At 34.6% G+C, this 26,546-nt stretch overlaps 3 protein-coding genes across 4 annotated transcripts in view; 1 reads left to right on the forward strand and 2 right to left on the reverse strand.

Moving 5' to 3' along the window:
- LOC123700750 (tight junction protein ZO-1-like) overlaps positions 1–10,929 on the reverse strand; it is a 121,475-nt gene extending 110,546 nt beyond the window's left edge. The window contains exon 1 of the mRNA XM_045648068.1: positions 10,638–10,929. Within this exon, the coding sequence (XP_045504024.1) occupies positions 10,638–10,929 (292 nt within the window). The remainder of the gene's footprint in view (positions 1–10,637) is intronic.
- A 3,193-nt stretch (positions 10,930–14,122) lies between these two features.
- LOC123700886 (another transcription unit protein) lies at positions 14,123–22,961 on the forward strand. Of its 2 annotated transcripts, none has more exons than XM_045648251.1 (11): positions 14,123–14,282; positions 14,892–14,988; positions 15,492–16,049; positions 16,391–16,488; positions 17,151–17,324; positions 17,759–17,922; positions 18,389–18,603; positions 19,343–19,505; positions 19,940–20,155; positions 21,171–21,348; positions 22,310–22,961. In XM_045648251.1, the coding sequence occupies exons 1-11, from the start codon at positions 14,252–14,254 to the stop codon at positions 22,489–22,491; spliced, it is 2,076 nt and encodes a 691-aa protein (XP_045504207.1). In that variant the 5' UTR covers positions 14,123–14,251; the 3' UTR covers positions 22,492–22,961. The 2 variants fall into 2 exon arrangements, with proteins under 2 accessions (XP_045504207.1, XP_045504208.1); XM_045648252.1 differs by having other exon boundaries at positions 17,154–17,324.
- Positions 22,962–23,190: 229 nt separating this feature from the next.
- On the reverse strand, positions 23,191–26,135 carry LOC123700838. Its single transcript, XM_045648181.1, has 3 exons — positions 25,993–26,135; positions 23,768–24,202; positions 23,191–23,473 (listed from the first exon to the last, which is right to left on the reverse strand). Exons 1-3 carry the CDS (start codon positions 26,087–26,089, stop codon positions 23,193–23,195), a joined length of 813 nt encoding a protein of 270 aa, XP_045504137.1. The 5' UTR covers positions 26,090–26,135; the 3' UTR covers positions 23,191–23,192.
- Positions 26,136–26,546: the final 411 nt, after the last annotated feature.

Raw genomic sequence — 26,546 nt, forward strand, 5'->3', positions numbered from 1 at the left:
TTTTTTAAAGGTTTTATTTTCTAACCATATCCTTTACATAATATACCATGAGTAAGCCTTTAGTATTCGAATGTTATAGACAGAGAAAACCTGAAAATGGTTAATAATATAGACTCTAGGGACTAGGGCCTAGGCCCTAGATAGAAAATGCGATAGTTAAATCTAAAACAACGACACAATTTAAAAAGTTATGGGATACAAATCCGTTTGTCGTCATACTTTACGTTATTCCACTGTACCAAGCAGATAATTATTATAGTTATCATTAGAATCAGTCATTGTCATTGGTATAACAATATTCAATATCCAAAGCAACTGACATATCGTAAGAAATCTGTATGGCAACAATAATAGTCCTTACACGTTTTTATAACAATTACAATGCAATGAACATAATTGCAGAATAATAAATTACTCATGGGTTATCTTGTGCGAACAATATTCATTAATATTATATTCGCGCCAAGATAATCAATAGTTAGTACAGATAATCAACACGCCACAGATAATGACAAAACGTTCCTACAGATTCTTTACGGGTTATATAATATATAAAAAGTTCAATAGCTGAACTTGGCTTGTAATAAAAGAGGTTCCCATGGTAGATTCACACGAGTCGTCACACCCTGTGGGCACGGAATCATAATAGTGTCTTAAATGGTCACAGGAATACGCGGCCTTTGACCTCAGCTTTAAAAAAAAGTTAACGACATTTTATACGTACTACCTATGTATTTATTTTATGATCTGAATATGGTTTCTGTATAAAAATTTAGATGTGGATAGGAGTTGTTTTCAAAATAATATGTAAGTATTGCATTACGATATTCACTTTCAAGTTAAAAGAGTAATTTATTAAATAATACCCAATGAGAAATGACTTTAAATTACTCTACTGACCTATAAATAAATGCCAATAATTTGCACATGCCAAAAGCTTATTCAAAAAGTACAAGAAAGTCAAAAACTGTACATCGAAAGATGTGTTTCGCACCTGCCGCGCATTTTTTTAGAATTCATCGCTTTATGCAGCTGCCAGGACCTTTTCATTCGAGGCTATTTTTAGATACGAAAGGTTTAGAAAAAATGCATTTGAAATATTTATCAAACAGAAATAAGAACATTATGAATGGTTATAACTTATGTATTGAAATTCTATTTTTCCTCCATAAATTGCAGGTATTAGCTTAAATACGCCATTATTAAATTATATTATTTCGAATCATCAGAAAAGTGAATTTTAATTTGACATGCAAAATGTAATTATATTGTTTTTATGATTCTCATGTCATTTTATTAAACTACTACCAAGGATATTGATGTCTTTACACTTGCAGGAAAGAGAAACAATATATAAGTTTTTAAGCATATATTGTAAGTAGGTATACATTTTATATTGAAAACACGGACACCACCTAGCATTTCAATATGCATTTAAAAGTAATAATAGAAGGGTAAAAAGCAAGTCAGGTTCCACAGATTAGTTTATGATCGTCGTCCCCTCGCGACACGTGACGCTTTTTGCTCATTACTGTCTATCTTTGGCATCCGTGAAATTAATACACATCCTCTAAATTCCTGTGATAAAGGGGAAGATAATATTCCATTTACCGAGTAGTGACATAAACCACAGTCCACCTAGTAACTTTACTGAGCATCTAAATCTTCCAAGATAATTAAGTTTTAGAATCAGAAAAGTGACAGAAGGCACTAATGACTGAAATTTATTTGAATGGACAAGACATATTTTTTATGAATCGTAATTCAATTACATCGGTAATCATCCATAGATCTACTTCAATAATATCTGTACAAGATTCCATTAACATCCTTCAAATTTAATCAAATCCTCAGAGCAGTAGAGCCTTTGCTATCCAGGTAGGCGTACCTACCAAAAGTTAGTAAGATAGTTTAGCCACGGTGAGTTTAAGAGGAGCAAAGAGTCCAGTGAAGTATATAATTTACTTCATCAGTCTAGAAAGAATAGTCGGAAAGGGGTCTGAGGACCGTAACTACCTTTCAAATTAGAAAGGTTATACAGTCTACATAATGTTTGTAGTTTTTGAAAACAAAGAATAAGTGTGGTTTCCGTTTAGTATAAGTTTCGCAAGGATCGGAGGGTTAATAACCAGAACGATTTCCTGGACTTATTTTTTTAGTACTTATTGGATTAGTTGTTTTTCAACAATATCATTAAAGCATGGTATTCAATCATGTTTGTAATCGAATAATGCTATAGGGCATTGTGTCTTTAGAACCATGTGGTTCCTATATGTGTAGTCTTTACATAGAGATTCTAAGCACAAAGTTAGTCAGTATCTAAATAAAACGCAGACTACATCATTCTATAGTATTGAATATGTAAACGGTTCTCGTCTGTACTACATAGGAAACGCAGTTGCTAAGTGCCGTGAATGTTAATTTAATGATGTAATAGCCTGAGCATCTAGTTCTGTAACAGTGTTCATTCATTAATATACTCATTATCGGGCAACGGATATCGCTATGGGAATTGAACACGCTGTATAAAATGAAATTTGACACTGCTGCCTTATAAATTGCTGATATATGTATTTATACATAATATTATGTAGATACATATAATAATTTGCATAGTAATAAGTAAATGGCTGTGCTGGTCTATGGGAGTAATAATAATATAATATGCTTTCTAATCATTGCAGTTATAAACTAACATTTACGTAAAGTGCAAGAACCATTGTTAAATTGAAACAAATATGGCATCCATTCAAGCTATTTTAAAAGTTCCCCAAATATTTTTTTGTATTTATAGGTATTTTTATGCCAGTTAAATAAATGAGCATCTTTGCTATCGTCATCATCGATAGAAAACCTTTCTTGTGCAGGAAACCAAACCCTATTTATGAAAGTGTTTGCTTAACCACGATATACCGAGCTAACAGATAGAGTTATTAGATACTTCGTGGTCATAGCTGTCAGGATATATAAAACATCACTCACATCAAACCCAAGACAAATTTAATTACCAAAAAACAATCGTATCAAAAATCACGAACATCTGCGGTCATTACACGGTGGCAAGTGTCCCTTCGTCCAGCATACTCACCATGGAATCCTGATATTTCATGAATGTCAAAAAACTGTTCTGAAATAGTGCTAAATAGTGCCCAAAGGAAAAAAATAGTGCTCTTGTACTTGCGAAGTTATAGCCATAGTTCGATGAGTATGCTGGACGAAGGTTTCGCCCAGCATACTCACCTCCGTCCGGAGAATCTGTATACGCTTCAAACATAATTCATACTTCAAAAAATAGTTCCCAAATAGTGCCAAACGGTGCCCAAAAAGAAAAAACAGTGCTCGAATAACTTCGGAGTTATAGGCTTCGTTCAGTGAGTATGCTGGGCGTAGGTTCTACGCCCAGCATACTCACCTCAGTGCGCGAATATCGAACGAGCTATAGGTATAATTTACGTCTCAAAAAATTGTGCTTGAAATAGTGCCCAATATCAGTCCAATTTTTGCTTGACTTTTGACTTAGAAAACCATTAAATTTTAATGTAAACTTCTACATACTAACGTAAAATGGGGTACAGTCGTCGACACATGTTTTTGGACAAAAATATTAAACTTTCTAATTGTAGACTTCATGTTATTGGAAATAATTATGGTATTTTCTCACATGTCAAAAACTTTCGATTAAATGCATTATTATATATTTTATAAATAATAATAAATGAATGAAACTTTAAGCGTAAATGAAGTCTATTACTTCATTGCATTGTGTGTTTGTCTGAATAAAAACAGTCATTTGCAGCCAATAAAATTAATATCTTGAAAAATTGTAAAAGGGAAATTATACAGTTTCTTTTTGTATATATGTTGCAGGCAAAACTTATAACCAGTCAAAATTAGTACTGTGACATAGTTATACAAATTTTTAAAACTCTTTCCAATAGTTTCATCAATGAAAGGTTTAGCAATAAAAAACATTTTTAATTAATTACGTTATTTATTACTATTTAAAGGGCCAAAGTAATCAGAATTCTAGTTAACTAGTTCACAGCTTTTGTTAACATTCATAATAATATAATCAATGTAAATAGAAAAAATTGTAGTTTTAATATTGTATATAATATACATATAAACCCTTATCACCTTCAAAATACAGATCAGTCTGTGATGTTAAGAAGAATATTCTGTCTATTTCATCGAAAGCTCTTGGTCCCGACTGCATTGGTCGTGATATGATCGTCCCCATCCTTGACATCATTGCCCCTGTCCTTACCTTTATCCTTAATTCCTCCATTTCGTTGTCTACTTTTCCCTCAGCTTGGAAGGACGCTTTTATAATTCCTATCCCGAAAAATAACAATCCCTCTTCTTTTTCCGAATACCGACCAATTTCCATATTACCCTTTTTATCCAAGATTCTTGAACGTTTAGTGCAGGGTCAGTTATGCTCGTTCATGAACAAAAATAACCTATTTAGCCCTTTTCAACCGGTTTCCGCTCCGGTCATAGCACGACTTCTGCTCTCGTCAAAATAACCGATGATATTCGTATTGGAATGGACAACAGGCAACTCACTCTGCTTACATTGCTTGATTTCAGCAATGCTTTCAATACCGTGGATCACGACATTCTGTTGAGTTTGCTTGGTTCTCTTAACATATCTCCAGCAGCTGTTGACTGGTTTCGTAGTTTTCTCCAAGGTCGCCGGCAGTGTGTCAAGATTGATGATTCCACTTCTTCTTGGAGCAATGTTTCTGTCGGTGTACCTCAAGGTAGCGTGTTGTCTCCTCTCCTCTTTTCAATTTTTATTAATTCAATTTCCCAAAATATTTCTTCTCCCTACCATATGTATGCTGACGATTTACAACTGTACACGCAATGTTCTCTATTTGATTTACATAACTCCGTGAAAACTATGAATGCTGACCTAAAAAGTATTGCCGACTGGAGTAATAAATATGGCCTATCTATTAACCCGTCCAAAACGCAAGCAATTATCATAGGAAGTCCTCAATTAATTGCCAAAGTGGATTGGACCGCTATTCCTTCCATCCAAATCAACAACACTCCTATTCCCTATTCCGCTACCGCTAAAAACCTCGGCTTGCACTTTGACCAAACCTTCTCCTGGACGGTACAACTCAACGCAGTACGCAAAAAGATGTTTGGTGTCGCTGCTTCCCTTAGGCGACTACGAAATATTTTACCAATTCCCACTAAAATTGCGCTTGCACAGTCCCTTCTATTCCCTATTTTAGACTATGCAGATGTCTGTTATCCCGACCTCACCGAATGCCAGCTTAACTCCCTTGAGCGACTGCAAAACCTTTGTATCCGATTTATATTTGGACTGCGTAAATACGACCACATTTCTGAATTTAGAGCCAGGCTCAAGTGGTTTCCAATTCGCCTTCGCCGGAATACTCACATACTCCACCTCTTGTATTCCATTCTATTTGATCCTAAAACTCCTCCTTACCTGAAACAAAACTTTTCCTACGTATCTTCCAACCATTCCCTAGCTTTACGATCCTCGAACAACCTGACATTATCTTTCCCTCATCATCATTCAAAATTCTTTCACTCTTCCTTTACTGTCACCGCCATTTCGCTATGGAATGCATTACCCGAGGTTGTGAGGAGAGCTCAAAGCCTGCCTATTTTTAAAAAGGAGCTAAGGAACCATTATGCTTCCTTATCACAAGATTGATGAACCTTAACACTGTTTTGTAAGTATATGTATTATTTATGTATGTATATTTGTTGTATATATTATATGTATGTATATATATTGTATATGTATGTATTGTATGTATATATATCGTATATGTATGTATTGTATGTATATATTTATATGTAGTACTTTATATACATATTTGTATTAAAATTCAACTTTCAGTTGTGCACCACCTACTCCGTTTCTCTGCAGCTTTCCTTTGCTGTGGTTGTCTGGCAGAAATCGCTCGAAGCGATAAGACCGCCCTCTGTACTTGTTTTGTACTTTGCTGTATAATTGTTTTATCCTCTCTTTTTGTGTACAATAAAGAATTTTTATTATTATTATGTGTATCTCATTCTATAATACTCGGGTACCATCATAAGGAAGGTACCCGGTCCTTTGGAAGGCTTACGTGGGGACACGGATCCAACACGCAGAGGCCCTTTAGAGAACTTTACTGTGTTGTGGGACACCAGCCGCAGCCTGCCCATGACTGCACTATAGAGATACAATCCTAGGCAGTCCGCGGCCGATGTAGGACTATTTCGAGATATGGAAAACAAAATAAACTGGGCTATGGAGAGGGATGTTAAATGGGCCGGTATTTGGGGACTATTGGAAACTATGGCACCTGCCTTTCTACTAAAAGAAAGTAAAAATATGTTGGCAGGTGGTGACTCGCCCTCTCACTGTATGGGCCCCCGAAATAAGCCGCTGCAATAGTGCGACAAGGGGGCAACATATTGTGAGCAGCTAAGGGTGGAGAGGCGTCCCTGGACTTTAAACGACGATCACGCGCTCCCTGAGGGTCCAGCATCACGTGCCCACTCGCCACTTACGCTTCGCATCCACCCTTCGAGCTAAAAGCTCTCGCGACTCCACTCTGGCCGGCCGGTTAAGGCAAGCCAGAGGTGGGGGTCCTGTCCTCGTCAGGCTTCACTCCGACCGGCCGGTGAAGGCAAGCCGGAGATGAAGACAGGGGCCTCCCCCGGGAGCACTCGGTTCCCGCGGGGTCGCTACTCCCCGACACCCCGCCACAAGGTGTCCTGCGGGTGACTGATTGCACGGGTGGAATATCTATTATCACGTAAACAATAGATATCCCAACCGTGGGCGATGGGGTCGTCACATCCCTACGCCCTTATTATTATTATTATTATCAGTCTTGTCTAATAATCGTAAGATGTTAGGGCAGCGCCATCTAGTATTTAAACATAAACATATTCATTTGCGTCGCGGGCGCCGCGCGTCGTAAGCCCCATACCTATTGACCGTACGTGCATCCATTACTGCCACACTATATTGAACTTTATCACATGAGGAATACAGGTCAATTCCGTAAACGTTGTGGAACCGTCCTTGATCCGGAAAATGATTATTTTGAATAATTTTGTCAGTTGTAATGTAAGCATTAATAACAGCAACTTTATTTTTCATGCATGATTTACTTCATTTGATATCTTAATCCTTCAAGCGTCGTGATCTAGACAAAATATATAAAATCATTGTTCCTAGCTACCGGGGTCCCATGCGACGCGCGAAGGCTTAATCATATTATTATAAAGTATTATTAAAATAATGTGTAATTAATAATATTGCGATTCTAAAGTAAATACTCCCTTACATAGACAATTAATAATTTACACAAGACAAAAATTGTTAGAAAGAAAGTTAATAATATTGTATTCGACTGTACTCAATGTAATGTATGTAGAAGTTTACAATCAAATTTAATGGTTTTCTAGGTCAAAAGTCAAGCAAAAATTGGACTGATATTGGGCACTATTTCAAGCACAATTTTTTGAGACGTAAATTGTACCTATAGCTCGTTCGATATTCGCGCACTGAGGTGAGTATGCTGGGCGTAGAACCTACGCCCAGCATACTCACTGAACGAAGCCTGTAACTCCGAAGTTATTCGAGCACTGTTTTTTCTTTTTGGGCACCGTTTGGCACTATTTGGGAACTATTTTTTGATGTATGAATTATGTTTGAAGCGTATACAGATTCTCCGGACGGAGGTGAGTATGCTGGGCGAAACCTTCGTCCAGCATACTCATCGAACTATGGCTATAACTTCGCAAGTACAAGAGCACTATTTTTTTCCTTTGGGCACTATTTAGCACTATTTCAGAACAGTTTTTTGACATTCATGAAATATCAGGATTCCATGGTGAGTATGCTGGACGAAGGGACACGGTGGCAAGCTCGAATTAGCCTTGACATCGAGTGACTCAAACGACACGTACTCTTGCCCACATTATGCTTGCCAAATTTAAAACGGCAAAAAGTTGACGATTCAAAAGCTTAACATCCATTACTGCTTTAAAAAGGAAACTAAGGAAGTGATGAGCACAAATAAGTCAATGAATGATGAGATTTTGCCGATTATAATGACATTTTAAAAGCAGAAAGAAATGACGTAACAGTACAAGATAAATTGTACCTACGAACTATAGGTATATGGTTATCAGTTTCACAATAAGCTCTCGGACCAGTAAGCGGAGAAAGTACGAGTACAGATTTTAAACGATAAATAGCTCTATTATGAAGCCAAGAATATGTCTCAACGTTGTTATTTCACAAGAACTTGTGAACAAAAATTTAAGATTTTTTTAAATATCGATATGTTAGTAAAAACAAGTCTATCCTGCTTCTAATATGAGTACAGTAAGCGCAAACAACACAACCAATTGGAATAATATCTATTTCATATTATCAAGATCTAGGGCCAATGCGTTTCTTGGAAGAACGGTATCTAAGTAAGTTCTCGGAATAAGACAATGCGACATAATCACGGTTCATGGACAATCTGGGTTCGATGTACTCACATGTAAATTATCAGGGAACGGAAGTGTATACAGTTTTATCTATGATGGCCCTGATATCGGCCCTTTATCATAATCCTTTGGGAATTATGTTGCGTTTAAAGAAGAATGATTAGCCTGCTGTGTTATGATGGTCCTTGTTTTTAGGACATCTATTTTGGCAGGGTTATGGAGTTCCTGACAATGTTTTGTGAGAAATTAAAGTTTTATCTATGACCATAACAAATCATAATTTTGTAATTAGCCATCGTTTTTAATTGCTTCAGCTTTTGCTATAAACCACGGACCAACCATAACATCCCAGGAGAAATCTGTGACAGAAAATTGGTAAATGATTATGTCTTTCAAGCGTAATTTCTTTGAAGAAATTAGCATTTTTTGCGGACAAAATTTCACTCGGAAGTCTGTGGTTATTGTAGGAACTGAAAATTATTTAGAAAGCTGAGGTACCTAGTTGTTAGGTTAGGTTAGGAGTTTAGGACGAAATTCTCACGAGCATAAGCATTAGGTTCATAATTTAAATGTTTTTCTATGTAGTTTTTGTAACACCTATAAGTACGTACAATATAACTAAAAATATGATATGTATCTATATATGTGTGAAGTCCCGTGTCCCCCAAGCGGGGTGAGGGGCAGATGCATGATGCATACATCTGTTTCACTGATCGATTTTCTTTAGGGACAAGTAGGTGGATCAGCCTTCTGTGTCCTGCCAGACCGAGAAATTTTCTTTTTATTCGTCTCTACCGGGAATCGAACCCAGGACCCCTCGGTTCTACGCTCGCGCGTCAACCACTGTACCAAGGAGGCGGTCAATATGTATCTAAGTATATATAGGTAGGTATATATTAAAAAATAAAACAAATTGCGGTGGCGTTGTGATTTCAGAATTTTCAGATGTTCTGGAGTCTTTATTAGTTATGTACACATGTAGGTAATGTACCTAACTGTACGTAGGTACGTAATTTACAACTTCTTAAGGAATGATTTATTCTAATTGCAATCAATACGAAAGGATATTGGTCCTTTCCTATTCCTTGTCACGTTTTATTATCGAGTTATATCTGGTTATTTAAATAAATAGCTTGGCTCCTGGCTAGTGGCTATAATAAAAACGTCACCCCACATCCATACCCGCATAGATTTTACCATTTATCGAATTGAAAAAGTACATCCTCAAATTTGGACTCTAACATTAGCACTTAAAGTCTATTTAACTACAATACTTACCACATTTTATTTCCCAAGATCTCCCCCTCTTTTGGACAATCGACATGCAATTTTTCAATCAGAGTTATTGCTAAGTAACGTGGGCAAGGCAATTAGTGCACGAGTAGAAAAACGTTTTTAATTTGATATGGCAATTTTAAGGATTGGTCGTTAACACCTAGTTTTTTTAATTATTACATCAGTCGTTTCCGCTATGACCGACATAGGTACCTAGCAATTAATTATTTTATGTTTTCTAAGAAACAGTGCAAATACTCGTAAGTATAAGAATTTAATAAATATTAGGTATTTATTTAGGATTATAGAACTTCGAAGGGATGAAAATATACAAAAAAGACAGATGATTGCCACAATCAACCAGTATGTAGGTATTGGGTATATAAACATCCTTACGAACTGAATCGGAAACATATAAACCGTAATTCGTATCTGTATGTACCTAGGTACCTCCTTTAAATAAAAAAAACTTTCTTTGTTAGATTATTTTAAAATTTATGTGACAACTTAAAACTTAGGTAGGTAGGTATAAGACGAAATAATATTTGAAATACCTACACAAATCAGACTAATAAAACTACCCTCAATGAAGGTTTCATCTTTTACCTAGGTAGGTATATTATTAAAATAAAATTAAGCCGTTAATAAAATTAATGCATAGGCACCTAGGTACAAAGTTAAGTACAATACTGTTTATTGACTATTTTAATTGTAGGGTTTAAATTGTTTGGTAAATACGTTGTACCTTCAATTTAGAATATATCTGAATAACGGAGGTAGTTTTCAGAATTCAAGAGTGATTTATCACGCTTGCGTAGGTATACCTACCATATAATAAAATTTAAGCAAATAACATTCGTAATATTTACCATTTATGACATACTTCCGGCGATCGTTCATAAGTTCCTTAGCAAGTTTGGGACATTCATTGTTCAACACAGTACACAACTCTTGTAACTTCACACCGCTTTGTTTACTAACAACTTCTATAAAATAATTGCATTTGTCGTTGCCAACAGCGCTCGTTATCACTTCCAAATCGCTTACGCTAAACAAACCCTTTTTCACAAGCACATCTAAAACATTTGTATCACATAATTCGCGCAGTAACGTGTTTTTGTGCTGCGCGAGACAAGCACAAACATCGCCCGTCATAGCCATCGTTCAACTGAAGAGAAATAATAATGGCTGCCCGCCGCCGTAGCCATATGAATCGGCCCATTCAAATTTCAAAGTAGGAACAGATGCAAGCAATCAACGGCACACTTAAGTTACTAATAAGAGTTTAGATCTTATTACATCACAGGAGGGTTGAAAATGTCCGGACTGGTTTGTTAACTTATTTCGCATCGGTTGGCGTAGACAAAACATAAGTTTGGAACTAACTTTTTCTGCAAAAAACTGAAATTTATTATTTTGTTTACTTAGTTGGACCACATAAGTAGATGTACCGTAGACCTACTTGGAAATACATATAACGCATTTGCTCATGATGTCATTCATTGTTTTATGAACGAAAATAATATTGTAATAGGAAGGTACTGTGGAACGAGTAGTCTAGTAGCCAGTAAGTTAATCTATGTTAACGTTAACATGTATTAACAAATTAACAATAATTATCAAAGTATAACAATTCTGAAGCTAAGGTAGGAATTGTGATGTCAAAATAATAATATAAAAATCTATAAAAATATACCTATTGCTAGATTAGAATATGATATCAGAATTCATAGAGTTATGTGACTGTAGAGGACTGTGGGATCAGTAGGATATACCTAATCACAGTATTACAATAGGAAATAGGTATACCTACCTATTGTAATACTGTGAATTGTTATATAATTTTATGTAGGTACAATGTTACATACCCGCCCACAGTACCTATTACAATATTATTTCTACCCGCCGTTGAAACAACATTAATTAAAAGGAAAGATTTACCTATATAGATATTGGCATTTTCGTAATTTCATTACGAGTTTCGTTTATATTAAATAGACCATAGTTGAACCCACAGCTGAACCTGTGAGTTGAACTAAATCTTTATCAGGATAGAGAATATCTACCTGGAGAATACAAAAGGGTCAAAATATAACCATACTAAAATATAGTGATAATACCTAGTGCACACTAAAAGTTTTGCGTTTCTAGCCACCCATAAATGTTTGAATTTTGAATGTTATATTTTTTTAACCTATGAAGTCTCATAAGTTGAGGAAAAAAAAATTTGGCTGGAAGCTCGTGTCAATTTTTTTTTATCTCAAGTTGAAGTCCGTTGTCCGTAGCAAAAACGGAACTAACACGAAACAATTTTAGGGCGATGATTTTTGATGATTTTAAAAGTTCGTTTTCTCCGAAAGCTTGCACTGCACGCCTTCAAAATACTTTTGGGAGGGAAGCACCTTATTTGAGCACTGTAAGGCATTGATATGCTGAATTTCATCGCGGCCGTGTTTCTCTTCATGATGAAAGTCGTGAAGGTCGACCCTCAACTGCGATCACGGAGGAAAATATGGCTACCATCAGACGACTAATTTAAGAAAATTGCCATATCACTTATTAGGAGATTCGAGGACATCTGGGGATTGGTATGAGACAAATTCAGAAAATTTTACATGAACATTTCAAAGTTAGGAAGCTTGGTTGCCGGTGAATTGCTCCCAAACTCACTCCAGAACAAAAACGACATCGAGTAGATTGGTGTTAAGAAATGCAATTAAAGTACAATTACGGACATTCTAATGCCGTGTATAATATCGTGACAGGACATGAAATATGTATATATGGTTATATTCCAGAAAGAAAACACCAATATTCTTTGTGGGTGTTTGAAAGTGACAGCAAACCAACCAAATTGAGGCAGGCGAGAAGGGTTGGCAAACAAATGATTGCATTATTTTTCTCTTAGACGAATCCTGTCTGCACTATCCCACTTGAGTAACAAAAGACTGTTAATGCCGAGTGGTACACCACTATTTTTTGCCCAATGTCTTAGAAAAAATAAGAGAAAAGCGACCTAGAAGTCGCATCTTGTTGCACCATGACAGTGCTTCGGCGCACACCGCGAACAAAACAAAGTCATTTTTGGCTACTGAAAACATAGAGCACATGACTCATGCCGCACGCAGTCCTAACCTAGAACCTTGCGATTTCTTCCTTTTCCCAAAAATCTATGATTCAATGAGTGGTTCGACATTTACGAGGCCAGAAGAGGCCGTGGTTGCTTTCAAACAGCACGCAGAAAACATACCCTCAGACCAATGGTCCTCATGTTTCCAGAAATGTTTTGAACGGATGAAAAAGTGTTTTAAATGTAACGGAGAATACTTTAAAAAGTAGTAAATATAATATTGGACAAATAAATTGTTTTGTTTATTAGTTACGCAAAACTTTCAGTGTGGCCCACGTAATATTATTATACAAGTTAAATTGGAACTTAGGCTTTTAGGTCATCTTATTTCATGTACCTACTTACTTTTTATTTCACTTCAATATTATATATTACACTAGCTGTGCTCCCCGGTTTTAGTTTTACCCGCATTGCTTCGCTCCTATTGGTCTTAGCTTTATGATATTATAAAGCCTTATAGCCTTCCTCGATATCTAAAACCGAAAGTATTTTTCAAATCGGGCCAGTAGTTCCTGAGATTAGCGCGTTCAAACAAACAAAGAAACAAACTCTATAACTATGTATGTAATATGTATTAATATTAAAAAAATAGTAAAGTATAGATAAAATTTAATTGCATATTATGTAGTAGGTAGGTATGTATTTACGAAGCTTAGTAGGAATGTAGATGTTTCGCGACGAGGACTACCTACTCACTCATTTTTGAAATTCTATTATTACGCGCTCTCCTAATGGGACGTCACCGGTCACGTACAAACATATTACTTGCTCTGTGGTACAAACGGTAGACGCATACATGAACGCTAGAAAAAACAGAGCAAGGTATCGAGAATACCAAGGAGAATCACGGAACTAATAGTTCCATGAAGGAGAATATCCTTCCTCTATGAGGATTGAGGAGAATACACATTTTGTGTTTTTTACAAAGGGAGGTCGCGATCACGATTTCGAAAAAAAATCGTAAAAAGTTCGAATATGGACTAATTCGTTATAAGTTTTATATTTTGAAAATACTTTGATTCCTTTCTCTCGTCAAATAATATGGGTTCCAGGTGGAGCAGGGTAATAATTAATAAGATAACATAAAATTTTGATAATATTATGGTGGAACCGGAAAGCTTGAGGCTTGAGCTTGTGTGGAGCTTAAGTATGATGCTTGCATGTCATTATGTCATTAATGAATTTGACAATTAATGACATTTGTTCGCGTCATTCGACTTTCGAGTTGTATTTTCTAACCTTAAACCTATCAACATTTTTATTTGAACGAAAGTTATGAAATAAATGTAAAATCGTGTAAACTTTTGTTTTGTGTTTATTTAATGTGCATGTTTCGGTACATAACACGATAAAATGGCTCCTCAAACGCGCCGGGGTGCTGTAGGTAAGGCTACAAAATATCTTGTTTGGTATCATTCAAAACATTATTTTTATTAAACGAATTTTAATATTATGTGTATAAAACGAATATGTAGGATTATTATCTGCAATAAACCAATAGTGCACTTGTAACTATCAATTTATATATTTTTTATTTTAAAAGCAAGAACCAGCAACGCAGCTTTTTTAAATTTTGCTTGACGCCGTTAAACCAATGAGTATTTTCTAAACATAAGTATTTGATTAGTTAAATTCTCATCTCATTCTCCTTCTAAAACTACACTATTATAATGAAATGTGATTATTACATTCAGGGTCATTAGGAAAAACCTTTCTGGTGCACATTTTTGCAAAAGTTTAGATAACTAATCAAATGATGGGCACTTTTATTTTAGAACCTTAAAGGGATTATCTTGTCTTACTAAAAGCTAGAATGTATACTAATTATAATTTGAAAATTTGAATTATACAAATTAAGACTGGTGTTATGTTTCTGTAGATGAACCAATTTTATCTGACGATTATTACTTACTAAATAAAATTTGTATACTTTGAAATACATAATATACTTAATAAAAAAGGAGAAATTTTTAAATACATTAATTTTTGGTAGATACAGACTCGGGATCAGATTCAGACAGTGGCTCCAGTGCAAGTCGCAGTAAGAGTCCCAGTCCTGCACCATCTGGCAAAGAAGGGAGTAGGTCTCGGTAAGTTCATATAATATCATTCTGCCTGCCTGCAGATTAATAAATGATTATCATTATGTTTAGTAAATCAATATTTTATGTGTTCCCTGTGCTAAGAAGCAACAATAAGGTGAATTGACATTAGTTGAGTAACAAAGATACTTAACCTTTGTTCTAATAATAAAGTTTACCATGTAACTTCATTTAGTTTAATGATGTCCAACAGATGTTCATGTACAATATGTTTTGTTTGTTTCTCTTTGTACTAATCAATATAAAAAATTAGTCCAACTTTTCTTGACTTCATAGTTTTACATCATATTATCATTAAAGAGACCCTTGACTAACAATAAACTGTATAGCTGTAAGATGTTTTAAATATTTATTTGTGGTGGATAGGTTGTCTTGGTGTAGGCATTAGTCTAAATGTGTTTATTTAATAGTTAGGTATGTAATCTCCAGGTAGGCGAGAAAAGTAACTATTGTGGTTAACTAGCATGTATTTAAATTAATAATACTTTCAGATCTGGCTCCCGCAGTCCTGCAAAATCTGGTAGCGAATCTCCCAAATCAGCAAAATCTGCCCGCTCTAGGAAATCGTCAAACGCGTCAAATGCTTCTCGAAGTAAATCAAACTCTCCCGCTGCTTCTAACCGCTCAGGGTCCGCTCATAGCAATAAATCGGGTTCCTCGAGCCCTAAATCTCATGCCTCTGGCAGTCCTCGTAGGTCGAGATCCCGAAGTGGATCCGGTAGCGCAAGATCCCGGTCCGGAAGCGCTAGATCTCGTTCAGGAAGCCCTAAATCCGGGCCCAGAACGCCGAAATCTCGCTCCCAAAGTCCAAAGTCTAGATCACAAAGTCCCAAGTCCAGGTCACAATCGAAGTCGCCAGGTCCCAAAGCTAAAAGCAGATCGCGATCCGGCAGCGGCAGTCCGAAGAGTAGAAAGTCAAGATCGAGGTCTGGCAGTGCGTCTTCAAGGTCCAAAAGTCCAGTGGGTCGACAGAATGACAGCGGATCTAATTCGCCGAACCTTATGATTGATGATCCACAAGAAAAGGCTAAATCAAAGAGTAGATCCAGGTTAGTGTAATGGACATTGAAATATCTCAAAATAAAATATTTTACCAATAAACTTTATAATGGGTATTTCAACTAAGAATCAACGCAGTTTCTCGCGCCTATTTACATGAATATATAAACTTGGTATATTCAAATATGTAATTTTAAATATTTAATATAATATTCAAAAGCTGTTTCATAAATTCTGCCAAAAAATTAGTAATCTCTTTCCACATCAACTTCTTAATAGCACAATGGTAAATTAATTGTTGGTATTAAATCATATTGTAATAAAACTTGAGTATTCCCTTTTTTGTTACTATTTATTAGTGTGTAAATAAAATTATTGTTTGATGTTATAGATCAGGATCCAGACACTCAAAATCTCGATCACGCAGTAAATCTAAGTCGAAGAGTCGATCGCGCTCACGATCAAAGAGCTCAAATGCTTCTGAAGCAGGTAATTATAAAATTATATTAATATGATCAATACCAATAACTTATAAATATATAACAATAATTCTCTTATTAATTCTATTAATAAAATAAATGCAAATTTCAATGTTTTCATGTTAATTTGTATGTAGATAGTTCGTAATTATTATTAGTACTAGAAAATGTTTAAATTTAAAAACACTTTTTATACTTTTTATACTGTTCAGCACAGACTTACTGGCTCTTTAAATGAAAGAGATATTTATGAGCATAAATTCTATTAGAGGACATAAATAATTTTGCTTTTAAGTTTAAAAGCAAAATTTATGTGTAATTTTAATCCTTATGCATATGATTTACACATGTTACTGTAGAGTGTAGAGTATACATTATGCTTGTAAAAATGTACTGATTGATTGAGAGTTTCTTTGTAAAGTTGAAAGCATTTTTATGAAAAATGTTGAAATTGCTATTATTGGTTTTATGGTATTGAAATGCTTTATAAATAAAAATTTATAAAGAATAGAAAAAAATCAATATACGGGTGGCTGGGTTGGTCAAGCATCCGCCCCAGATTGGCGTGAAAGGCACCCTTTCGAGTCCCACCTCGTGATCGAATTTTTTCTATTCTTTATAAATTAATATGAAAATTGAAAAATGTTATTTAATTATTAAATTATATCTTAGTAGTTGACAAGAAGAAAAGAGCAGTTTTATCAGACTCGGAGAGTGATGCAGAGAAAGCCAGCAAGAGAAAGAAGGACTCCGACAGTGGGTCGGACACGAGTGGAAAGCCGAAGAAGAAGACAAAGAAACTTGAGGACTCTGATGAGGAAAATCAGGAAAAGGCTGGTGATAATGGTTAGTAGATTTTGATATTTGAATTGAATTACTTGGTATTTGATTAAAATTCAATGTTTAAACTTAAAATTATGAAAATGTAATTTAATTTTGAAAATATATGCTTTGTTTCATTTGCTTAAAACATCCATGTTTAATAGTACAAACAGTAACAGATAAATGCATTTTGTTCTTACCCATTTTTATACATTTTGCATTTTTCCATTCCAATAAAATGTTATTAAAAACTAGTTTTCCGTGCGCGGTTTCTCATGCTTTGTAGAAAACTTAAGTAAAACCTACCTCTGAATCACTCTTTTAAAAAACCCATCATAATCTGTTGCATTGTTTTAAAGATCTAAGCATACAGACACATAGACAGCAGAAAGTGACTTTGTTATATACTATGTAGTGTATTTAAAAACCTTTTTATAACCTCTTCTTAAATTTTTCAGTAACCGCCGACGCGCTTTTCGGTGACGCGTCTGACATAAGTTCTGACGAAGACAAGGGGAAAAGGTCTGACAGATCCCGGTCTCGATCGAGGTCCAGAAGCCGCAGCCGGGATAAGTCTGATGATGAGAAACGCTCTGATGATGAACGGAAGAGTGGTGATGAGGTAAGTGTAATTACAGTTTTATTCAAAACTGAGATGTAAATTGCCGTGTTTTATTTACTACAAATTGATATTTAACAACAAATTGAAATTTAATTGATATCAAATTGATATTTAATTGATATCAAATTGATATTTAATTGATATCAAATTGATATTTAATTATTTATATTTAATTATTGTGAAGAAATGCATTTATTTTGAATAGTTTCATTCAAATTTCAAAAATATTTTCTTTGCAATGGAATTTTGATTAATTGTTGTGTAAATATACAATTTTTTTTATAGAAAAGAATGTAAGAAACAGTCCATTCCTTATTCCTGGGAAAATACTACTTACATCATTCATAGATCAATTTCTTAATTTATTTTTTGATTGATATGCAATATACGATATTATCCCTTCTCATACGATGAACAAATCATTACTTTTTACAATAAAAAAAAAATTATTTGTTTAAAATTAAAGGAAAACCGCGAGAAACCCGAAGAGGAGGAGGAAGTAGAAATCCCGGAGACGCGTATAGATGTTGACATGCCGAAAATATGGACAGAGCTCGGCAAGGAGCTGCACTTTGTGAAATTGCCCAATTTCTTGTCAGTGGAGACGAGGCCGTATGATCCCAGCACGTATGAAGATGAAATTGACGAGGAGGAGACTTTGGATGAAGAAGGTCGAGCAAGGTAGGGTTTAAGAATTTATATGCTAACTAGCGGTCCTCTGTTCTTTCTCAGGGTCTAAAGATTGTCTGTGCCAAATTTCATCAAAATCGGTACAGTAGTTTATACGTGAAAACCATACATACATACATAATTACAAACCTTTCATCTTTATAATATTAGTATAGATTATTTTATATGTCATTAATAAATTTATTGTGCACTTTTGTGTAAAATTTGCTTGAGAGATTTTTTTATTAATGCATATTTTAAAAGCACTAAACTTTCATTTTTATAGAATTTCTTTTTTATCATATTGCAAGGAGTGCAATTGTTTATAATTTTTTTCAATTTCACTATGCAATGTAACTTGTAGTATTTTATACATTCCAGTAAGTTATTATGTACAATATGTTGTATGTTATACATACCTGTTATCTTCTACAATAATATAAACTAAAAAAAAAGATACACCTAGCTTAGGGAATTTTACGTCTCAAGCTTAATAGAATACTGTGCTCTACAGGCTTAAACTTAAGGTCGAAAATACGTGAACCTGCTTACACAATACACGTCACACACGTCACGTCATATTCTCATACTAAATTGAACTTTACAGGCTAAAACTTAAAGTCGAAAAATTCTCATACTAAATTGAACTTTACAGGCTAAAACTTAAAGTCGAAAAATTCTCATACTAAATTGAACTTTACAGGCTAAAACTTAAAGTCGAAAAATTCTCATACTAAATTGAACTTTACAGGCTAAAACTCAAGGTCGAAAATACGATACGCTGGCGCACAGTGTTCGACAAAGAAGGCAATGCAGTAAAGGAGTCCAACGCTAGAATGGTGAAATGGTCGGATGGTAGTATGTCCTTGCATCTGGGATCGGAGATATTCGACGTGTATAAACAGCCTTTGCATGTGAGTTGTTGGGTTTTTTAATTAAAAAAGGTTATATAATTAGGAAGAAATAATGTATTTTGTTTACGAATTTTATAAATAAGTTAGATAGTTTTGAGAATTGTTAAAGGTAAGTATATCAAAAAGAAGAACAAGAAATGTTTTATACACGTGGGGTGTTTTTTTATTTACAAAAATTACGAGTTATTTACTTAGAAGTGTGTTTTAACCGCCCGTTTAAATTTTGTGTTCGTTTTTTCTATCATGTTATCTAATTTTGAGCAGTCTTCGCTGATCTACATTATATGTTATTCAATATTAATAATTGTAGATTTTTATTATAGATATAAAAGTTTATCCGTTATCCAATTTAAAGCGGAGATTTGTGAAATATAACAAAGTTTATATTATATGCATATTTTATAGCTTAAATATTCATTTATTTTCATTCCCAGGGCGACCACAACCATCTCTTCGTGCGCCAAGGTACCGGTCTGCAAGGGCAAGCGGTGTTCCGTACGAAACTGTCGTTCAGACCGCACTCTACGGATTCCTTCACGCACAGAAAGATGACATTGTCCGTAGCGGACAGATCTACTAAGACATCGGCTATTAAGATACTGTCGCAAGTCGGTACAGACCCCGATGCGGATAGGAAGTATCAGCTCAAGGTAATTCTATTTTATTTAATTGAGAAATGTATATAATAAGGTTCTATTCAGTCGTAGACTCGATTGACACTCACTGAAAGATGACACTATCGATAAGGGATAGATGTACTTAAGAGGCCTACACCACCGAAACTAGCGCCACCGAACATTTTATTTTTTTACTCCTTAACCAGATCAAATTTAAAAAATCTAGCTCGGTACTTTGCTAGTATATTACTTGTAGTATTTTTGGTATTACTTTTCACTATTCTTACTGTTCATTATTCTAGAGAACTTTTGATTACCGCCAAAAGTGGCCACTTTTGGCGGTAATCAAAAGTTCTCCTAATTTACCGAATGCAAAATAATGAAAAGTCATACCAAAAATACTACAAGTAATATACTAGCAAAGTACCGAGCTAGATTTTTTAAATTTGATCTGGTTTAGGAGTAAAAAAATAAAATGTTGGGGGGGCGCTAGTTTCGGTGGTGTAGTCGCCTTAAACATTGGCTATAATGGTATTGTCGCAAGTATCAAGCTCAACTATTGTTTTAGGTTTTTTACTAAAAATGTGTAAACTTGTAAGATGTTTTTCTTCGGTTTTAAGTCTATAAAATGTTGTGCACATTATGCGTACGCTTTCGTCGATTGATGAAGCAAGATGAATGCTTGCATATTGTGTAGAAACAATCAAAACTGTGTACGGAGCGGCAACGTCGCGCCCGCCGCTTATCATGCGTTATATTTGATATTACTCAACTTTAAATGCACGGGTTCGAATCTCGCCTCGTGATTGATGTTTTTATATTCTTTAAAATTTTTCTATTTCCACTTTTTTACTTAATACTATTGGTAATGTTTGTTGTGATATCATGTGTCATAATAAATCATAATATGTGGTGTCTGATATCATAATATGCTGTATTACGTGATATTATTCGTCATGTATTTTTTTAAATATGTATTTCGATACTTTAAAATAGCACCTTATGGTGTAATGTGCACTAATAAATATTCTATGTATGTATATGACAGAAAGAAGAAATGGAGCTCCGCGCGGCCATGCGTTCTCGCGCACACGCGCGGCCCAAGCGGCGCGCGGGGGGCGGGGCCGGCGGGGGCGGGGGAGGGGGGCGGGGACGGGACGATAGCGACGACGAGGGGGGCGTGTCGCTGGCTGCTATTAAGAATAAATACAAGCAGGGACAGAAGGGTGAGTTGTTTTTGTATTATGTGTGTGTGTGTGTGGAGGTGTAGTGGAGTGCGGGGGGCGGGGCCGGGACGATAGTGATGACGAGGGGGGCGTGTCGCTTGCTTGATTAAGAATAAATACAAGCAGGGGCAGAAGGGTGAGTGGTTCTTGTCAATCAACCCACACACACAAATATATATACGCAATTGTCTGTGTGTGGATGCGTATGGGGGAGGTGTAGAAGTGTGCGGGTGTGTTATGATTTATGATATCCTGGTAAATGTGGTTCTTTTTTTTACGTTGGGAAATGCCTTTACGCATCCCCCTCGCCAGTTTTACTGTCCAAGGGGGTATGTGGGACTCGCACAAAGCCATACCCACTAGAACTGGTAAATGTTGTTCTGCCTTGCTCTTATCACATAGGGATCCAGCCGTTTCGGAGGAGTATGGTAACTGACAGTTTGACACGAGGTTTCAATATATATATAGAAAAGGGATTATAATATTGGGGATAGCTAGGCTTCTTATCATAATAAAACACATTATTCTATTATGCGCATTAAAATCACTACGAAATTTGTAAATTCCGACAGATGGCGCTATATAAAAAATGTGACATGTTATATGATAATTACTGTGAATTTTATTTGACTTAGCGAGTGAAGCGAACGTAAAGTCATAATCTATTTATAAATAGTTGTCAATGTTATTGCATAAAACTCTTTTAACATATCTTATACTAGCTGTTCCCCGCGGTTTCACCCGCATTGCTCCGCTCCTGTTGGTCTTAGCGTGATGATATATATCCTATAGCCTTGCTCGATAATGGGCTATTTAACACCGAAAGAATTTTTCAAATCGGACCAGTAGTGCCAGAGATTAGCGCGTTCAAACAAACAAACTCTTCAGCTCTATAATATTTGTATAGATATATATTAATATGAGATATATAACTTATTTATATCACTTTTTTCTATTCCAGCACAAGCCTCAGCGATCTACTCCTCTGAATCAGACGCATCAGACATGGAAACCCGTCGAGCTCGTAGACTGGACAGAGCCAAAGCTCTCAAAGACTCTGACGACGAAGGCAGCGAGGGGGGGGACAATAACGCGTCACAAGCGAGCCACAGCCCGTCGCATGAGGAGAGTGGCAGTGAATAGTGCTAGAGGATAGTGGGACGGGATAGTGATGTCACAGAACTTTGATGAATGAAATGACACTACTGCATAAAGAACTTACAAAATGTTAAAAAAGATGATGGAGGCGCCTTTGTGGGGATAATAACGCATCAAAGGAACGCATTGACTATCCCATTAATGATGCGGGATAGTGAAATTATGATTGAAAGGGACTTTATTTGAGTAGAATTTTTATTCAGTACTACAAATTAATGTTGTAAAAATGTAAAGTTATGCTAGTTATTCTAATATCAGCTCAAGAACGACTAAACCGATTTTAATGATTTCAGTGTTTCAGTATTTGGTTGTAACTTGTAAAAGAAATATAAATGTGACTGCTACTTTGAGAAAAAGGCGTGAGTGAGGACTTTAGAATAAGTATTTTTATTATTTACTTGTAAATAGTTATTGTAATAGTTTTATTACTGAATAAATAAATGATAAAAATCCAATATGCGTTTTATTTACCTGAATTTACACATAGATTTCATCTGCAAACTGAAATTATAATGTCAGGATATTTACTTTAAAAAAATGAAGATGAATAATTGAATATTAATGCACCAAATATAGACTTTTTCTGGACATGAAAAAAATTAATAGGTATATCGAAGGACCAGTCCCATTTAATCCTAACTGTACTAACATTCTTTTAAAATATATGAAAATAATACACAAAAATGCTATAAAACCATATCTTTAATAGTTAAAAAAGCCGTCGTTTCATATACTATTTTGCCGACTCCAATGATTTTCCATAGTCCACCATCTTCCCGCGTTATATTTGGTAAAAGAAAACCACAGTTCTTCATATTATTCTTATTCCTTGTATAAAATCTATCAAAGGTGGACCTAGGAGCTATTATTTCGCAGCTCTCTAAGTTAGGTATAGGATATTCAAAGCTAAGTTCCAAATCTTCGCCTATTTTTTTCACTGGTTTTCGTACATTCGGTGGTACTGTTTCTGAAAAGTAATTACTTTGTTTAAAAAATGAATAAACATGTACACTTGTAGATATTGAGTCAAAAACATTGTGTATTTTAATTGTTTATTTATGACAAAATAGTTAATCTATTAATTTTTTTTTAAATGATGAGTTAGAGTGAGTCTCGTTTTGATGATAATAAAATAAGTCAACAAAATAAACTTACTATGCTTTTACGACGAAAGACTATGGATAATGGAGAAATTTTTTATTTAAATCTATTTTTTTTTTCTATATACCTACTACTTAAAGTACAACATAATATTACATACCAACTATTTCAACAGTGATCACTTGAAACACCTCCACCCATTTCCCATCATGTCCCATGTGAAACGCACTCAACACCCAATTACCATGATCTTCAGAACTCAACGGACCAATCATGAATTCGTTTCCCGCCATTTTCTTCTCTCTCTCTCCAAATATGTCTGTTTCATCCATAAGGTTCGCTCCATAATTAACATTAAAAATGCTGTATTGGTTTTCGGAAAGTATAACTTTAATATTTTTAAAGTATTTCACTATAATTGTATCTGTATGTGATACATTTTTGCAAGAGAGGCTTATGTTAAGTTTGATTGTGTCCCCGTTTGGTTTGGTCAAGTAGTATTTTGTATGTTTGTCTATAAGAGGCGCTGCTATAATCACAATATCGTTTAAGGCACATGTTATTAAGAATGGTGTAAGTTCTTCTTTGTGAGCCGCTGAAATGAAAAAAATGTTTTATTAGAATAGAATAGCTAGTTATTCAATTCAATAAGTTAATTATATTCTAACAAACTTTATATCATAGGCACTTTACTTTATTTTTAGTTAAGATTTACATGAATATGTATGAAAATATGAATTTGTAATATAATATAAAATAAGCGAGAATTTCCTTCGTTTCATACGAGCGAAGGCACGGCTGAAAAACTAGTGTTTACTGTGTAACAATTAGGTATGTACTTAGATCGTGTAAATTGCTAATTAACTAGGTACGCTTTCGAAGTGGTTAGCGATAAGGGCTAATCGTAAGGCGCAAAGAATTGATCAATTCAATTATATAAACACAGAAATACAGTCGGACTGGGTATTTTTGTCTTTCAGGGTAATATTGGTTAATTACAACCTCGTTTTACACCAGATTCAATTTTATTAAATAAATAATACCTAAACACATTGATATTGAATATTATGAATGAATATTGGCGGAATTTGTTTTTTTTTTTTCGTATTAATTATTTTATCGTATTAGGTAGGTACTCCTAGTTTTCAGAAATTAAACTTAATAAATATTGCAATATTTTTTTTCTTATTTGTAAAATAATTCAAATGTGAAATTTTTGATTGCATGGAACAGTAATGAAATTAGCGTGAAATCTTGAAACGATACCTACTGAAATTCAATTCAATAAATACCTATAGGTAGGTTATCGCTATAACATTATAAATATCTATATTTAGTTCAGGATACATCGCCCATTTTTGCAAGTGACTACTATCAAGCTAATTTTACGTTTGTAGCTTTATTTTGATGAGACGCCCAATAATTTCGTGTACGAAAGTCTCGATTGTGGTAGCTACCAGAGATAACAAGGATAAAATTTTTTGATTTGATGGTTCTCAAATATTTATTACTACTTAACTGAATTTTTTTTTTGTTCAATCTCAAGATTACTCATATTACTTAATCTCAAGATTACCTAAATTATTCGAAAAAATATTTGTCCTACAAAATCTATGGTTGGTTCAAAGAGTCCCCCTTTCCAAAGTGTATCGATAACGAGGTCATCATAAATGATTACTAACAAGCTGATTTTTTTGTTTTCACTTAGTTAATGTTTAATGTTTATATAATTCAACAGACATATTGTCCTACAAATTGCGTAATAAATATTTGAGAACCATCAAATCAAAAAATTTTATCCTTGTTAGGTATCTCTGTTAGCTACCACAATCGAGAGTTTCGTACACGAAATTATTCGGTGTCTCATCAAAATAAAGCTACAAACGGAAAATCAGCTTGATAGTAGTCACTTGCAAAAATGGGCGATGTATCCTGAACTAAGTAATTCATTCATATTACATTTATCACATATCATGGACGACATATCTAAATTGATTCAAGTCATTTAATTCATTAGGTGCAATTATTTTTCATCACAATATGGTGTTTATTTATGGTTTACAATTTTTTATTGAAAAATACAATTTGTATCACCAAAATATGGTATTCTTGACCCATTAGCATTCGCAATAAATTGTATTTCGGCGATGAACAATTAATATTGATATTAATTAAGTCTCTCCATAATACACGGGTACCACCAGAAGAAAGGTCCTTTGGGAGGCTTAGGTACGTAGGGACACGGGTCCAACACGCAGAGGCCCTTTAGAGAATTTTAATATGTTGTAGGACTAATAATTATTATGGCTCTTTATCAATCAAGAGTAGAATATACTCTCTTTATTATAATCAAATATTAATTTTAAGTACATTATTTCAACCTACACAAAACACTGGGTTCGTCAACAAAACTCACTTTGACACTCCGAACGTATCGAAAACTAAAAATACACAAAAAATAATTTAAAACGCGCGTGTTCATGTCTTGGAATTGAAGAAAACTGAACTCGTAACCGATTCGATATCATTGGTATTTGCATAAACATTGCTTATTTGTACAGATAATTTCAGAATATTTTTTTAAAAAGCCTCGTACTGAGCCTTTTTACGGGATCATAACCATAGTATTAAATGTACCTGAAACATCAGGTACATTTAATACTATGGTTACTAACAAGTAGGCAGCTAAATAGATATATATTTCATATATTGAAACTAAATTTAAAATGAAAACATAACTGAACACGTGTAGGTAAGCTACAAGCACATAATATTTAGTCAGGTGTTTTTAACTTAAATTTACTCGATTCAGTCACTAGACTAATTATTAATCGAGCTGTTAGGTAATAATTAATAATCGAGAACTTTTTATTAGATTAGAATGAAAACTTAAGGTTCTTCAAAATACAGAATACCATATACCTACCTAACACTAGAGG

This window comes from Colias croceus, chromosome 20, assembly GCF_905220415.1.
Source record: "Colias croceus chromosome 20, ilColCroc2.1".
NCBI lineage: Eukaryota > Metazoa > Arthropoda > Insecta > Lepidoptera > Pieridae > Colias > Colias croceus.

What these genes read in the sequence shown, in the direction of transcription:
- LOC123700838 (XM_045648181.1), bottom strand. Translation starts at nt 26,089, where the DNA reads ATGAACACGCGCGTTTTAAATTATTTTTTGTGTATTTTTAGTTTTCGA. An exon ending in TGACGAACCCAGTGTTTTGT is followed by an intron (nt 24,203 to 25,992) that starts GTAGGTTGAAAT and finishes TTTTCATTTCAG; the next exon opens with CGGCTCACAAAGAAGAACTT. An exon ending in GATCACTGTTGAAATAGTTG is followed by an intron (nt 23,474 to 23,767) that starts GTATGTAATATT and finishes ATTACTTTTCAG; the next exon opens with AAACAGTACCACCGAATGTA.
- LOC123700886 (XM_045648251.1), top strand. Translation starts at nt 14,252, where the DNA reads ATGGCTCCTCAAACGCGCCGGGGTGCTGTAG. An exon ending in GGAAAAGGCTGGTGATAATG is followed by an intron (nt 17,325 to 17,758) that starts GTTAGTAGATTT and finishes TAAATTTTTCAG; the next exon opens with TAACCGCCGACGCGCTTTTC. An exon ending in TGTATAAACAGCCTTTGCAT is followed by an intron (nt 19,506 to 19,939) that starts GTGAGTTGTTGG and finishes TTTCATTCCCAG; the next exon opens with GGCGACCACAACCATCTCTT.